Source organism: Ascaphus truei, chromosome 5, assembly GCF_040206685.1.
Source record: "Ascaphus truei isolate aAscTru1 chromosome 5, aAscTru1.hap1, whole genome shotgun sequence".
Lineage (NCBI taxonomy): Eukaryota > Metazoa > Chordata > Amphibia > Anura > Ascaphidae > Ascaphus > Ascaphus truei.
In genome coordinates this window covers 141696113-141713782 of record NC_134487.1, presented here as the reverse complement: position 1 = coordinate 141713782, position 17670 = coordinate 141696113, and the positions used below count along the sequence as shown (strand labels likewise).

Sequence of the window (17670 nt, the reverse complement as noted above, 5' to 3'; positions counted from 1 at the left end):
ATACTATGTCTGCCGCCTCTCTTTTATTATTAGAAAGAGGCATTCTGCGCTTACTAGGACTAAGGAAAACCATTCACATTGTGAGAAATTATTTTCAAAGAACATATGAACATGTGGGTGAAAAAAAAAAATCTTACTGAGACTTGGTGTGATAAACAGCATGGGCTGCCCTTAGAGGGCAGGTTATGCTATGTGACAGGGATATCTTCACCTTGGGGAACAGGGGTTACGGGGCGCAGCCATCCTTGTGCAAGAAAGTGAGTTGTGCTCACAGGATCTCTGTGATGCTGGGCCCTATCTTCCTGTACTGTTAGTCTGAAGGGGGATCCCCATTTATACCGGACCCCCTCCTTTCTCAGTGTCTCCGTGATGGCCCGCATGCTGCATCTTCTTTGGAGGGTACTTTGACAAAGTGTCTTCGGCATGAAACGCATGAGAGGAGCGTGCTGTTTGGTGTTTATCTTTAGGCATCATGCCTGAATAAATTTGATTACATTTTAACCCGCCTCCAATCCGGATTTTTTTGCAGTGCTTACTCCTATTTTTTTCATATTCTGTGGAGGGTAGAGGGTGAGAGGTCCTGGAAAAGTTGGAATTCCACCCTCTCGATTCCAGGCTACCTCCATTATCTTCTCTTTGCTACAGAAGTTGTGAAACCGGATTGACTACATCTCTTGGCCAATCGGAGATGGTCACTCTAGGGCCCAGGACCCAGCGTGCTCTATCGAGGAGGAGCTGTGTCCTCTGAGAGGTCCGTGAACATGTTCAGGAATGGGCGCTGTAAATAGTCCCCCAGAAAACGGTGGTCTCCGGTATCCCTATGACTGATGTTGTGACGGATCTTCCTGGATCTCAAGGTAGTGGATTCTTGTCTGCATGGCCTTCATCTGCTCAGCGTGTGAGCTGTGGAGTTAAGTAACCTTCGCCATTTTGGTTTCAAGCTCCGTGGTCCAGATCGCCTCTGAAATCTTTCACCATCAGGTGCATTTCAGTTTGGAAGGCCTCTTTGAGCGTGGAATAGAGGCCCTCTATGTCCAGATTAGTGGAGTTGCGCGAGGTAGGATCTTCCTTTGGTTCTTATTCTGGGCCTCCATGTAAGCCACCATCATGAACGGAGCTCGCCACCTCCGCTTGTTGGTGGAAGAAATCCTGAAGAACAGAGTGAGATGGTCTTAGATTTTGGCATTTCACTGTGCCTGGGCTGATTAGGCACTGTTTGGGTTGGTTTATCAATATTTTTAAAGTGTATTTATGACTATAATCGCATATGCTATGCTGAATTAGAGCAACAGCTTGTGTCCATGCAACCGGAATGCCAAGCCACATCCCTCCATTTTTCTTTTTTTAAATCACTCATTACCACATGCTGCAAGTTTAATCATTTATAATATAGCACTTTTTCAAGTGATCACTGCTAAATCAGGTGTGCAGGGTCTTCAATACATATATTTGATTACATTCATTCTTGGGTTTTTTAAATTTAGCTCTCCACTTGAATCTCAATAATGTGTTTGTAGTTGAAACGCACAGAACAGAGGGTGGTAGATTTCAAATACATGGGTTGCTTGACTGACGTCATCTAAAGAAGTCCGTTCCATGGTGGAACGCACAGGATTTCAGACGGCTCCTTCCTTGGATAGACTGATAGGAAGGACCAGGAAAACATTGTCAGCAGTGGCTCATCTGCTCCTTGCATACTCACAGCCACTGGCTGACCTTGGTCTTGGTTTGGATGTTCTTGCCTCACTGTCCCCATATCTTCCTGGTGCTGGACTGCAATTGCAATTTAGCAGTCTATATGTAAACGCAGGGAGAGGGTTTTTTTTTTTTTTTTTCAAATGTGATAAATTGATTCTAGCAGTTGGTGCAGAAGGTTAGATTCCCATCACTGCAGAGCTGGTGCACTTTGCTGTGCAAATGGAAATGAAAAAGAACGAGGCATAGAAACACAGAATTTCATACATCTCATTGCATGATTTGATCCATTTAACCCCTCCCCAATTCCTCTTACTGACACCCCCCAGACTGCAAGCTAATGGAGAGGAGGTAAAATTGCAGCAAAGCACATAGATATGTTGCGGCAGGATGAAATTGTCTCAATTTTGTCCCAATATTGCCTTGATAAAGAGACCCCTCAAAGTGGTAAAAGGCGATGAAGACATTTTCAGATGAAACTCTCAATTCTCCCTATAGGACAAAGTACAATAGTTATGCAGCCACAGGTTTAAAAACTGTATATTAATACAGGAATTCTACATTAAAAAAAAAAATGTAATTAATAAGTAAAGAAGAAAATAGAAAACAACAATCCAGTCTCATGAAAAAAGTTGAAAGTGTCCAAAATAGTCAGCGCTGTGATGTCATTCATTATGAGTGCGCCTATCCAATCGGAACGACCAAGGCTCATAGCAGATATATTTCAATCCTTTGTACACGAGACATAAGAGTAAAGTGCTAACCACTGAACATTGTATGAATATTAAATGTGATTATTCTCCAAGGCTAGTGTTGGAGCAATATGAATAGATACTAATAAATTCACCAATAATATTGATTTTAACTTAGCCTTAGCTTCAGGGCGCTCAACCAGATTGTGTGATAAATTCAAATAAAACACAATAAAACAACAATAAATATCACATTTGCACAAACAGCATCAAATATAATAATAAAACCAGAGTTTAAAGTCCAGTTTTGCAGATGCTGCTCTCTTCAAATATGGGAAACCCAACGTTCCACAGTGGTACTAGAAAAGATAAAAACAAGAGAAAAGTGCACACCTCATGGTGTAGTATATCACTTTACTTAGCAAGAATAGATTAAAATGCACTTACAACAAATCAATGCATCAAGAGCACTGATAAATAGCACTTCCGTGGTGTCTGTAATCCATGGACTGTCTGCAGGGCTCCTCTCACTGTGTCTGACGCGTCCGTCAGGTAGATGTGTCTGGACCAGCTCCTCCAAGGTTGCAGTGCTTCCGCACCACGTGGGGTTAGCGTCACTCAGTTCCTCCGTCGTGACGTCAATGTAACCCAGGCACCCGACACCACAGTGAAGCAGCGAGGAGCAAGGAGGATGGTACAGCTCCCGTTCACTTCACAGCCTGCTTCACGGGCTCTCCTCCTGCACTTACGCCCCTGGCATTCCCACGGATCTCATGAACCAACCAGAATCACCCTACGCGTTTCAAGGCTTTGCCTCTTCGTCAGGTGTTTTTATCGTTTTGTGTACAAAGGAACATGCATTCCACTTCTGTGCTACACATACATCCTACATTTTCTGGTGCCCTAAATGGATTGGTTCCTTAATACTTCATTTTGCATCATCATTATTAAAAAAAAAAAAAAATTATATTGTTTAGTCTTGCAAATTCCTTCTTGCTGACCCAGACGTGTGGGGGATTGCTATGACAGCCACACTACCCAAAAAAGATCTTTTCTGCTCACTGCCTGTTTACAAGATGTGTATTATGGTAGGACGTTTGAAATGTGCCTAATTTAAGTCAAATAACTCGAAAGAGATTATTTCTCAAGTAGTAGTTTGAAGCTGACAACGCTACTGACCCAACATTCTACCAGTGTAACCCTTTCCCCGCCGAATTAGGTTTAGAAGCACGGTAATAAACAATGTATCATCAGCGTCTATTAACTATGAGCCTTGGCAATAACCATATAATATCAACATCGTAGATAGGACTTGTCCTATTTAACGGTAAACCATTTGTGTGTGTGCTTGAAGTGGTTACATTATCTTTTTGTTTTAACTTTGTATTTATTGAGACACATTTAATACAGTCAGAAAGAATTTAAAAAAAATATGACATCTTTGCATCAATAAAAGAGTTGGTTGCAGTGCTATGTACATATTACAGAAGACAATACACCTACAGCTAATAGTTACAGAAAAATATATATACAGTACATTTCAGAAAATCGGCATAAACACTATTACCAACCAGAATGTGGTAGCCGTCTTTTTTTTTTTTGTTCCAGCAAAAAAAAAAAAAAAGACAAAATAAAAAAAGTGTTTCGATTGATAAAAAGGGTTACAAAAACAAAGAATGAGAACCGCATTTGAAAATATTATAACAGAAATATGTCTATGGTCCTTACGGCAAAGATAAAAACAATTAGAAGTACATTTGCATGTCTCAGACAGGTCCGCCAACCTACCTTTCCTCATCACTCAGCATACAATGCTTCCACTGCAGCCAGGGATTCTGGGTAATGGCATGCATATGAGCATAGTGCCACCTCTTTGCTTCTTATCCATTATAACATGGATCCCTATAAGCTTATGCCTACTGTATTGCACAGCCTGTGTTAAGATGCATAGCCAGTAAACCTCACAGGCAGCTGTTTTGACCTTCTGGGTCTCATCAGTGTGAGCATAGTTACTGACCTTGCTTTTTGAAACTGGTAGTTGCTACAAGCCAGGAGCACAGAGGCCCAGATTCACAAAAGAGTACTAAGCTTTAGCATGCCTTTACTCCCATTCATTTAAATGGGTATGGGTGTTCTAAAGCTTAGCACCCTTTTTGTTGATATGGGCCTAAATAAATTATGTGAGTAAAAGGAAAGTGACAAAATGCCTCCAGCGTACAGCACAGATTAAAAAAAACAAAAACAACAAAACCATGAGCACATTTACATGGTCCTTAGGAATCTAAAGCATACCTGCCCTTCGATTACCTTAATTTTATTGCCCTCTATTCTAAATCCATGGGATATCAGATCCCACAGGGCCTTTATTCTAAATCCATGGGATATCAGATCCCACAGGGCCTTTATTCTAAATCCATGGGATATCAGATCCCACAGGGCCTTTATTCTAAATCCATGGGATATCAGATCCCACAGGGCCTTTATTCTAAATCCATGGCAAAAAAAAGTTAACCCCTTGGTCACCAGGCTGCATACAAAATGCAATATTTATATGGCTATATAATGATACCTGCCTTCTGACATTTAACCCCACTGATTCTGGTCTAACTCACCAAGCTCATGTTCCCAAAAAGTAGCATACCATGGCTTTTTGTTATTTTGAAGGGAAACTATTACAAAAGGGTGAAAGACATGATTATTTTGAATCAACGAAGAAAGCAGAATAAAAAAACAAACATTCTAGGGCTAGACAAAAGTCTTTTGGAATCAGGTAAGACATTATCCATAATAAAAAAACCCCAAAACAAACAAACACAAAAGGAGCAGGGTTTGTTTAATCCAAACCAAGTATACTAAAAATATCTAGACCCCAAAATGTAGCCCAAATTACCTTAATAATATGATTAATGGCAGTGGAACAAGTTACCCAGTGCCTCAGGGTTCGGAAATAGTTTAACCTAACAGCCTATTTCATTTAGCAATTTTTTCGCATAGGATTCAAGAATATAAAAACTTGACAAATAACATTGTTAGCCCACATGAAGTTTTGGAAGCTTTCAGACTTCGAGATGTTACAGAGGGGTTATGGGTTTCAGACTTACTGGCAGGCATCGTGTTAAAGCATCAACCACCTACTGTAGCCTGTTTAACATACCACCACCATTACATCAGCGTCTTGGGACTTTACCTTTAAAAGGCTTCACAATCTAGTTCATGTGATTGTTTTATCGGTTTCGAAAGAATGAAAAGCAAATCAGTCTTCTTGTACAATCTGAATATGACCTCCAAATCATGCACAGATGTTTCAAGGAGGGGTCATGACTAATAGCAGTAATAAAAATGACCTGTTCTGCATATGTATTCATTTTGGCACAGTAATATCAGATGAGGTACACTAGGACATAGCAGTGGAGGAGTGTGGAATGATATGGACGCAGAGTCAGAGGGGGAAAAAAAACACAGCGTCTTTAAAAAGTATTCTTTTATTTCAAAGTTAAAAACAAAATGTTCAGACAGTAAATCAACAACCCAGATTGCACAAAGCTCCCTTGCCCTCCCCCAATGCTTATGATTCTATTTAAAAAACACTTATTATGCCCTTCATATGTAAAGAATAACAATTAAAAAAAAAACAATTCACACGGCCCAGGCTTCTCTATGCTTTGGCGCACACAGATTGGCTAGAGGTCAAAATCTCTTGTAGCTCCCCTATTCAATATGCGTTGAAGTCACGTCCCAGTGGAGAAGAGATCAACTTTACTCAATTGAATAGGGCTGAAAATGCTCTCCAAAACATGTAGACACGGCTTCACAGCATAAGGAATAAAGGCCCATGTAGAAGGCAAGGAAACGAGAGGAGTGATTATGACAGCCCTACATTTGAGAGGTAGATGCAAACTAGTGTACGGCATGAGATGCCCAAGGTGGCAGCTATGAAGGAGATGGTGCTGTATACCACTGGGGGGGGGGGGGGGGAATAGAGAATGATTTATACATGCATACTATTGAGGATAAATGTAAATTTATAGGATCAGAGTACTGCAGAACTGAAAAACAATAAAATTGACCTCAAGAACTATACACATTATTTCCCCAATAAAAGTATATTTAAAAATGAAATGTCTGTCCTATTCTACTCGTTTGATAGCACAACCAAAGGCTCATCCTTTGTGTGGATGAACGGACATGTTGCCAAGTTTGTATGGCTTTGCACTGCCTTGTAAACATGACCCTATGGAAGTTATTTATTAAACGGACTTCAGTGGGAGTTTCCATGTGATGTTGCCTCCTGATGTACACTACGGCAAATTCATGAATAAAAACAAGGGTAGTTGTGTGAGTTTTGGTAATAGAAGGTTCCACAGACATAAGTTTCAAAAATGTAATTATTTGATCTCCTTCACATTTTCAGGATTTGTCATAGATCCCTCAATGCAAGAGTCGTACTTCTTATGTACCACAAGTGAATGTCTGACTTCAAAGAGCAAGGGGTCACTGAAGTCTGAAACCCTCCAATGTCAACAACTAAGCCGTTCATTAACTCAACAGTCATTGGTGCTTGACAATGAAGCAATTGTTTTGTAAAGTGTAGTGCAAAGCAGGTACTTTTTTTTGGATGCATCACTCTGTAACAGGCTATTAGTGTGTAACAGGACCCATAACATGATGTGTGGGAGCACAAGAAGGGGATTATAAACATTTTACTTGGAACATCCGTTTATAGTCTGTAGGAATAATTTACACTTCATGACAAACAGAATATGTAGGCCTAGATTTACAAGATGGTGCTAGCACATCAACTACTTCATTGTCAGAGTGACCCGCAACTTTGTAACTAAATGCCCTCCAGGCCCCCTCAGCAGTGAGAGTTGAAACATATTCAACTTAACATGCCTTAAGATGCACGAAGGTTTAGCAAAATGTAGTAAATCTGAGCGTTAATGTATTATTTCTTTAACAGCTGTTTAAAATGGCTGCCATCCATGTGAATACAGGTGTACTGTGCAATTACAAATGCACTCATGCGCCAGTTTAACATTCAACAGGAAATGCATCAGTTCAGACCTTTTACAACCAAGGTTGCCAGTCTATCATATGTGTGACAATATATGTTGCCTGGTTTTGTATTATTTAGTGATAAACCCACTCGACTGTAGAACATTTGAGACATACATTAGCTGCAGTAAAGCCAGTCTTGTTTCATTAACGATACAAAAACACGATTTGGATTCATCAGTTTGCTACTTGTCTGGTTATATATCCCAAGCTCATCAATCCAACAACTCGGCCCTTAAAAGACGTGTAAGAACCAAAACATTACTGCTAAAAGCAGACTGGTGATTCAAACGTGAACAATCTACGAGATTGTGAATATGGACGTTGGTACCCAAATGTCAGCGCAAAAAAAAAAAAAAGGTAAAACCAAGACAAATTAAAAATGTGCTCAACAGTTGAAAGTTGAGCTCCAAACCAGGCTGCTATATTTTCAACCTTCTAGAATATTTTATTATAATGAAGACTTTGTTAGCAATTCATTTTCTTAATGGACTACAGAGGCCATCAAATATTCCCAAATGAGGCTGAGATTTTGCTTGACCTGTAAAAATGATTGCTCCTAAATAAATAACAGAACCAGCATAAACATCTCACACCACTTTACTGCTTTCCCTTATCCTCTGCATGACTGGCACTACTACACACCTTTTCAGCTCATAAGATATTGCAGGAGATACAATAATGTGACCAAATGGCTTCATATTATAAGGATTGTGATTTACAGGTCTTTGATTTAAGTCTTATACCCAACACCGCTAATGCAAGTACACTAGTATTTTTTTGTTTTGTTATAAAAGGACAGCATTAGCAACTTGTGTCAACTTCCTTTACCGTGTTACCCCTGTTTAACAAGCAGCTTTATGCTAGTGGACCCTTTATGGTCAATTTAAGAGAATGGTCTTCAACCTGTCTTTTGGTGCCACGTGTCTCATGGTATAGTCCTGTTTTGTCACCAACCACTTGATGATTAATAGAAGACACAGGCCCAAAGCCACAAAAGCGTGCTAGACTTTACCTCCATGCTTATGAATGGGAGTCAAGGCGTGCTATATCTTAGCACCCTTTTGAGAATCTGGGCTATAGATGAGAAATCTGAGCTGCAGCAGTCTTACCGCTGGTATAGAACATAGGCGCTCTATGAAAGTAATCCTGCAGGAAGCCTTTAGAACTATCACCAATATAATGCACCCAAGAAGCCTTCGGTAATCACGAATAAACCTGCAGCCTTCCCAATCTAGGTATAGTTCTTTACAAAAAGATGTGGTCTATTTTGTATTGTGCGGCTTCTATACATACTAATAGTGGCCCTGCTGCTTTAACCCCTGCCCTGGCAGAGGGTGCTACAAAGAATACATTGCAGGCTGTTCCAGCAGTGAATGGATTGACACATGTACTTCTATACGGACTTGTAAATGTGAAGGTCTGTGCCTATTTTATTTAAACACACAGGCTATGTGAATTCTGTTGATGTACTGCACCCCTTTTTCCCAACACAGTTTGGTCCCGACCTTGCAAAATAAAGTCTGAGTTGAGTCAACTTTGGGAGCTTGACACAAGTAAATTGCATATAAATATGGCCTCTATTCAACGTAGTGAGAAGTGAAATATTAAACAGTTAATGATGCATCAATAATGGTGCGTCCCTCTGCTTGTGCTTATATTAAAGGGGTAGGCCTCTAAAATTGATCCGCTAGCCAGAGCTACATAATTGCACCCTCTTGATTTCTGCATTAAGATGCACAGTGTGATGCTTGTAAAGTGATTTTGAGTCCAGAATGGATAAAAAGGCACTGCGTAGAAATACAATACAAGATAAACCAGAAGTCTGGTGCCTTATGATCTGAAGCCAACAGGTCACTTTTAGGTTAAAATAATGAAGCTACAGGAGTTTGGTCACAGATAGAATAAAAATATATAGTGGTAACTCCTTCAGTGAGAGCCTGCAAGCTCACCATCTTGTTTAGCTCTGAAAAAGGTATAGGGTAATAATCTATAGGAAGCACCTGCATGAATACCGAGCTGCATTTGGCTTGGCATGAAAGTTGGCAACATCTTTCATTCTCTCAAAAATAAAATAAAAATGTAAACTAATGTATTTGCTTTCCTTCCAATTCGTCCAAACTGGGAGGGAACAATTACAGTTCCTACTGTATTTTTCCCAGCTGGATCTTCTTCCAGGCTTCAGAAGCTGTGAAAATGCAGGAGTCCAGAATCCCTGCCACAGTGAATGTTCCCCCGATGATGGCACAAACCTGCATGGAAACAGCATAATGAAACAATACATGAAACGACAGGTGCAAACTGCAACGAAAGGATCAGCCAATTACATGCCACTAAGTTGCAAGGCATTTTGGACTGTCTGTATCCTACACTAGACTTTTCCAAGAAGCCTCTACAACTTCAAATATTCTCATAGTGACTACCTAAGGAGAACATCCCAAGAACCTCATTCTAGAGGAGGGGTGGCCAAGCCCTCTCCTGGAATGGCCCGAGACTGAGGGGTGGACGACAACGGGGGATGAAGGGGGAAATTGAGAGAGGAGGAGGAGGGGGAGGGAGGTGTATGTGCCCATTTATTGGAACAGCTGAAAGAAAAAAAAAAGAAGAAGGTTTGGCCACACTTTCTAGAAGCTGGTGGCACAGAAGGGTTTATGAATTTTTCCAAATTCAAGGTCTATAGTTTTGTGACAATGCTACACGCACTCTGTGGTGTCTTTAAAATAAATTTGTTACGGTTCTGTGGCAGATAAAAATAATAATTTCTAAATTAATTTGAAATGGACAATGCTCGTTGAACTTCACATTAAAAAAACATATATAGTTTTTCTGAGACTTGGTTCCACTTTCTTGTTAAAGAAAGCAGCATATAAGTGTGTCAATAAAACAAGTAGTGGTCATCGTGGCAGGTCAATAAAAAAGCAGTTGTGCCGATTACCCACTAGCATTATCCTACTTCAACCACCGTGACCCCCACATACTAATCAGCAGAATATAAATGTACATGGCAGTTCTGCATCAGGAATAAAACAAGCTATACAAGCACAATGTTTGTAATGCTGACTGAATACGAATGTAGTAGCCAACAAGCTGTTTTTAACCACTTGAGAACAGATGAGCCCGTGTCCGTCCTTTCCCATCGTGGCCCCGAATTACACTACACAAAACTATATTTGGCCCATGTTTACAAAAAAATGTGTTCCCTGGGGTAACAGCTGTTGTAGGACCCATGTTCCGACATGCCAAGGATGATAGATTAATATTAGCCAGTGTGTTCTAATTCTGTGGCTGAAAAATTCCTTTAATTCATTTGGAGAGGACAACACCTAGTACTAAAAGGCAAAAAGCCAGTGCTAGTTCTGTAGGACAGGGGTGCGCAAACTTTCCCCCCTGCCTGCTCTGCTCCCGCCCCACTCCTTACCTTGTCTTCGGCGCCATATGACGCCGTGGGGTCACGGCGTCATGAGATGCCGTGTTGCCGAAGATAAGGGAAGTTGCAGAGTCCTCACGCGATCCCCCCGACATTTAATTTAAATGCCCTGGGGAAGAGCACGGGGCCTCTGCAACCGCCCCCCCAGTTTGCGCACCCATAGCTTTAGGACATTGGCAAAAACCACTTTTCTCAGTGTGTCTCAAGTACTAGACATAAGCTCTAGGAGGCAAGTGTTTCTTGGATTTGTAGAAAGATGTACCATATACACCATCATTCCTAGATGAAAATATAATAATAAAAAAAAAAAATCCTGCTACACACGCAGAACAGGTGAACAAAGGCAGTGCACTGTGCATTAGCCTCCTCCATTTATTGCTGGCAGTGCACTGCCTTTGTTCACCTGTTCTACTTTCCCTGTTTGGTGGATTCCACGCTGTTCAGGATACCTGATGGGACTGCTCCTCTGGAACTAAAAGTGAGTGTTTTCTTACATACTATGCCTTGTTATTATGGTTGGGACAATCTTTGTACTGTTCATTGTGCTGGTTAGCACTAGGTACTAGTCCCTTGCCCTATTAGGGTATGTTTTCATTGCTCACCATCATATTGGAGTGTTCCCTACAGAAGAATTATTACAAAATTATTGGGACTCATTTTGATGCACCAGCTACCCACATCCTGCTACACATGCAGCTTGGGTTTTATACATCAAGCAACGTCACTCTGGATTTGAGACATTGTAAGAGGACAAGAAAAAAAAAAAAAATAAGGTTCATCACATTATTTATTTATTTATAAAATATTTTACCAGGAAGTAATACATTGAGAGTTACCTCTCGTTTTCAAGTATGTCCTGGGCACAGAGTAAAACAAATAGTACATGGTTACAAGTACAGTTACATAAATGAACAGGGTATACATTATATACAAGACATTGCGTGCACAGTTAAAGAAAATATATATTATGAGCGTATGAAACAGTTACAGACCAGGTTAAAATGTGAGACAGCCTTAGATTTGAAAGAACTTAAACTGGTGGTGGATGTGAGAGTCTCTGGTAGGTTGTTCCAGTCCATATGGACTACAGTATTGTAGCACTTAAAAATAAATAAACATAACTGCTTAAGTCACACTATTACACTGCATCAGGAGTTGAATTGTAGTTCTCAATTTTGTTACAGTATTAGCTTAACTACGTTTTGATTTAAAAAAAATTTTTTTACAAGGAGTGGGAAAAAAATGAATAAAACAATATATATTTTCTGCACCTTGCAATTAAGTGGATTACTCTGCACAGGTCCTAGTTTGAAAATTATCCCATGTAAAAGTAACAGCTGTTAACATTCAAAGAAGCCAAAACGAATTTTTAATGGAGAAGTGATGACTTCAAAAGTGACGTGGTATCACATTTTGAGAGAGGGGATAATCAAAACTGTGGAGACACTGCTAATAAGCAAGACTCCCTGAAAATCGGCAAGACTCCCTGAAAATCGGCAAAGACCTGACAGGTTGGAGTGTAGGTAAGCAAATAAAAAGTAATATTGAATACAGTAAGTGGATAAGGTCACTGCTGGCCACTCAACTAGCGGAGGTGATAATCGTTACTGTTCACTGCAGTGACACACAGGTTCTGATGCACAGGCTGAGTAGCAGCAGTGACGTGAGACTAGAGCTGCCAGCACAGAGCTGGGGAAACTTTGACTATGTTTTAGAAAGAAAAGAAAAAAAAAAAGTGTGCAGCAGCCCGTGAATCATTTATTGAAACTACATTTTTTTGGTGCTGGGGGGGAAGAGGGGGAAGGTAAGCATAAGGAGAAAGTGTTAATATGCATAATTTAAACCGACAGAGGAAGCCAATGACAAATCTCTTTGCCATCAGAAGCCAATGATCGTCACTGAACGTTTACTTACTATTAGAGTGCAAATCAGTCTTAACCATATATTTTTTCTAGAAGAAAATTTTTTTTTTTTTTTTTTTTTTTTTAAATGAATAGAACTCTCCTTTTATTGGTGTGTCACAAAACTATATGGGTTCTATACTATAGCGTGAGGTCACCATCAGCAGCTGCGTCTAGGGCCTGTTCTATAGTGCCAGGCTTGGAATTTTAGTTGGCTGACGTAAGTCAGCCTTTCTATAATGGCGCCGCGCGCATAGCAAGGAGAGTAGAACCGGCCGACAGGGGGAAAGAAGAAAAAAAGAAAGAAATCGCGCCGCTACCGCCGCTGAAAATGTAAGTGTATGAGTGTGTAGGAGTGTGTATACAACGTCTAAAAAAAATTCAGGTTTTATTTATTTTAAAACACACACACAACTTTGCACAGGCGCGCGCACGGCCGCACACACTATATAACAGCCCCAAGAGTTTCCGAGTCGGGCAGACCCAGTGTACAATATGATCAACTGTCACTTTCTTGCAGGCTCCGGTGTAAACACAACTTTAATAAGAAAAAGCCCCAGGGTAACCCTGAAGCTTTAAAGAAATACAAACGTTTACATCAGGCCTGCACAACTCGTAAAGTGCGAAGGGCCGAACTGCTCCAAGGAAGAAAAAAATTGGGCCGCACGGGTAAAATCATCATCATCATCTCTCCTCCAGCACCTATCATCATCATATCTCCCCCAGCACCCCTCATCATCATCCTCATATCTCCCCCAGCACCCTTCATCATCATCCTCATATCTCCCCCAGAACCCAACACTATCAACCTTTGCGATACTCCCCATCTATCTCTCATACCCCCATCTCTCCCCCTCACCCACACACATAATACTCCCTCTCCACATCAAACACACAATACCCCCCTGCACAACACACACATCCCACCCCCCCCTGCACCTCACATCCCTCTCCCCCTTGCACCTCACATCCCTCTCCCCCCTTGCACCTCACATCCCTCTCCCCCCTTGCACCTCACATCACTCTCCCCCCTTGCAGCTCACATCACTCTCCCCCCTTGCAGCTCACATCACTCTCCCCCTTGCACCTCACATCACTCTCCCCCCTTGCAGCTCACATCCCTCTCCCCCTTGCAGCTCACATCACTCTCCCCCCTTGCAGCTCACATCACTCTCCCCCCTTGCACCTCACATCACTCTCCCCCCTTGCACCTCACATCACTCTCCCCCCTTGCACCTCACATCACTCTCCCCCCTTGCACCTCACATCACTCTCCCCCCTTGCACCTCACATCACTCTCCCCCCTTGGGTGAATTACGGTGGGTGGGAGACAGTGACTGGGTGGGTGGGAGACAGTGACTGGGTGGGTGGGAGACAGTGACTGGGTGGGTGGGAGACAGTGACTGGGTGGGTGGGTGGGAGACAGTGACTGGGTGGGTGGGTGGGAGACAGTGACTGGGTGGGTGGGTGGGAGACAGTGACTGGGTGGGTGGGACACCGTGACTGGGTGACCGTGACTGGGTGGGTGACCGTGACTGGGTGGGTGGGACACAGTGACTGGGTGGGTGGGACACAGTGACTGGGTGGGTGGGACACAGTGACTGGGTGGGTGGGAGACAGTGACTGGGTGGGTGGGAGACAGTGACTGGGTGGGTGGGAGACAGTGACTGGGTGGGTGGGAGACAGTGACTGGGTGGGTGGGAGACAGTGACTGGGTGGGTGGGAGACAGTGACTGGGTGACAAGTGACTGGGTGGGTGACAGGGTGACAAGTGACTGGGTGGGTGACAGGGTGACAGTGACTGGGTGGGTGGGAGACAGTGACTGGGTGGGTGGGAGACAGTGACTGGGTGGGTGGGTGACAGTGACTGAGTGGGTGGGTGACAGTGACTGAGTGGGTGACAGTGACTGAGTGGGTGACAGTGACTGAATGGGTGACAGTGACTGACTGGGTGGGTGGGTGACAGTGACTAACAGTGACTGGGTGGGAGACAGTGACTAAAAGTGACAGTGACTTACCTTGACCGGGTGGGTGCAGGTTGCCGCCGGACGCTTGCTCCTCCTGCCCCCGATATCCCTGCGGCAGCTGCCCGGGACGGGAGGTGGGCTTGGGGGCGCGGGCTGGGGGGAGGGGGGGAGGAGGGCACGGGAGGTGAGCTCGTGGGGGACGCGAGAAGCTGGCCGCGGAGGGAAGCAGTGAGAAGCAGGCCGCTGGAGGAGCTGAATTATTTAATTATTACTTCCCCCTCCGCCCCACGTTGGGAGCAGGGGGGGGGAGCGGGCCCGCAGAGGAGCTGCGTGTTGCTTCCCCTTCCGCCCCACGTTGGGAGCAGGGGGGGGAAGGAGCAGGGGGGGGGGAGCAGGGGGGGGGAGCAGGGGGGGGGGGAGCAGGGAGGGGGGAGCGGGCCCGCAGAGGAGCTGCGTGTTGCTTCCCCTTCCGCCCCACGCTGGGAGCAGGGAGGGGGGAGCGGGCCCGCAGAGGAGCTGCGTGTTTCTTCCCCTTCCGCCCCACGTTGGGAGCAGGGAAGGGGGGGGGGGGAGCGGGCCTAGCGCATGCGTGCCGGGACCGCAGGGAATCGGCGCCATTTTGTTTAAACTTTTTTTATTTATTTATTTATTTAATTAATTAATTTGTCGCCCGGCCGGATTCATTGCGGGCCGCACAGAGAGGCCAGACGGGCCGCATGCGGCCCGCGGGCCGTATGTTGTGCAGCCCTGCGCTAGAGTATATGACTCCGTTTAAAAAATAGATCCCTGGGTCCCACTTAAATAATGATTACGCAAGTGGCACAGGAGTTAATGTTTGAGTGTTATTTGAAAAAGTTTATACATATAACCTCCTAGGTCTGTTCCTATCTCAACCTCAACATACAGAGGGGTAAGATCATAGGACATGTATAAATGAACCCCTCATTGAGGCCGTCCGGATATAGTGTCTGTAGAGTATATATCCACCTACTTTCAACTTGCATTAGGTGTCGGTCCCAGTCTCCCTTCCTTTGTCCCCATAGCACATGTTCAATGCCACAAAAACTCACTGATGTCAAATCACCATTGTGAGCTTCATTGACGTGTTTCGCCACTGGTACATCTTTGTTGTTCCTAATGGACCCTATGTGCTCAAGGACGCGTATTTTTAATTGTCTATGGGTTTTCCCCACGTACCTCTTCCCACATTTACAGGTAATTAGATAGATCACCCCTGTGGTGAGACAATTTATATAGTCCTTGATGTAGTGTATTTTAGATTTAGGGCCCAAAAAAGTCTTGGTTTTAGGCATGTAAGTGCATGCTCTGCACCTACCACAGGGAAATGAACCAATTGGTTTAGCATCTCCTAACCAAGTTCTCGGTTGATCTCCTTGGTAGTGACTATGTACCAACGTATCTTGGAGGTTACGTGCTCTTCTACACGTCATTGTAGGATTCTCCTTGAGCACCTGTTTAAGATCACCATCATCCATTAGTACATGCCAATGTTTAGATGTTCCACGGTGGGCTTTGGAAGAGCCACTATCCTCTATTTTGTGTCACCATCACCTAAGTTTAATACACTTGTGTTTATACCCTACACTCCCTGCTTGTCCCTTAGTATGTATTAATAAAGCTTTTTTGTTTTGCGTCGTTTGGCACAATAGGCTACAAGCCTGGGACCATTTTTCTGTCCCACATTTGTTTGTCCTCAGAGTGCAATTGTGGGTTTCTTGTCCAACCAGGATTTACACCCTGATTGGATTTCTATGTACATATAAAATTAGCCCCATAATTTCATAAAATCATGCAATGGAAACAACTACAGTAAAGCTCAAGGCCTACATTTTAAAGAATGATATGATAGAGCGCCACGTGTCCACTAACAGCTGCCGCCGGACCAAGCTCACAATACACCCCTGCCTGTACCTTTTGGACGTCTTGTAAGTAGGATTCCGGTTTTACACACCGGATTCCAGACCTGCTCTTCACTGGTTCATTGCATTTTATTGTGTTAATAAATTCTCTGTAATATTAGTCAGCCTGTTATTGTTGTATGTGCATGTTTGTCTATGTCTATGTGTTATATGTCCAGTTCATACCTTGTTACGCTATGATTCTCCCTTTTGTCTCCCCTGCACTATATACCATGGTTGTTGCTGTGGAGTCTGCTGTCTAAAGATTGGACCATCCTCCGTTGGACACTGCAGCAATTCTTTGGACTCACTTTTGTTCTTTCCATTTGGACTTTGAGGCGCCGGTCTGTATTGTTCTTTTGTGTTTTTTCACGAATTGTGTTTGGGTTAGTATTCCTGGCAGCCTTGCCCCATTTAGGCAATTATCACATTATTTATGGTTATTTATCATTGATATTTATTGTTGTTCACAAGCACTGCACACATTTGTTATTTGTTTGTTTTTTAGCGCTATATACACCATTCTTTTTCCAGAAGTATTATGGGCCTTTTATCTTTGCATTGGAGCGGATTCTGCAGTTACTGCAGTAATTATGTCGTTTTGCCTTTGTTTTTCTTTTATTCCCTGGGAGGCTAAAATAGAGATAAAGATGTACTAGCGACTCCAAAACAAACACTTTTCATAGGTGCTCTAATCCTGTAACGTGGTACATGTACCAATCAAGGAAAGAGTGGGCACTAGTGTATAAAATAGTACTGTATTAGATTAGTATTATATTTCTCAGTCGCAAACTTGGACCAAAAATACGAGCACAATATTAAACCTTCACAAATTAATAAACCGCTCTTCATACACCAGAGAGTCTGCTCTGTTTATTATCACAAGCCTCATACAGAGGACTTTTAAGACAGCATTTGAGGTTTAAGATTACTGTCCTGGAAACAAACATTCCCCAATATAATGTAATCCCGAATACGACTCCACTCTCTCAGCAGTCTACAGAACACGATCTA

General features: G+C 42.9%; 1 protein-coding gene across 2 annotated transcripts in view; it reads right to left on the bottom strand.

Annotated features, from left to right (window-relative positions):
- Nucleotides 1-5853: 5853 nt before the first annotated feature.
- The window catches only part of ERGIC1 (endoplasmic reticulum-golgi intermediate compartment 1), an 85405-nt gene continuing 73588 nt past the window's right edge, over nucleotides 5854-17670 (bottom strand). For both annotated transcript variants that reach the window (XM_075600989.1, XM_075600991.1), the window contains one exon: nucleotides 5854-9694. In XM_075600989.1, coding sequence (XP_075457104.1) covers nucleotides 9587-9694 — 108 coding nt within the window. In that variant the 3' untranslated portion in view covers nucleotides 5854-9586. The remainder of the gene's footprint in view (nucleotides 9695-17670) is intronic.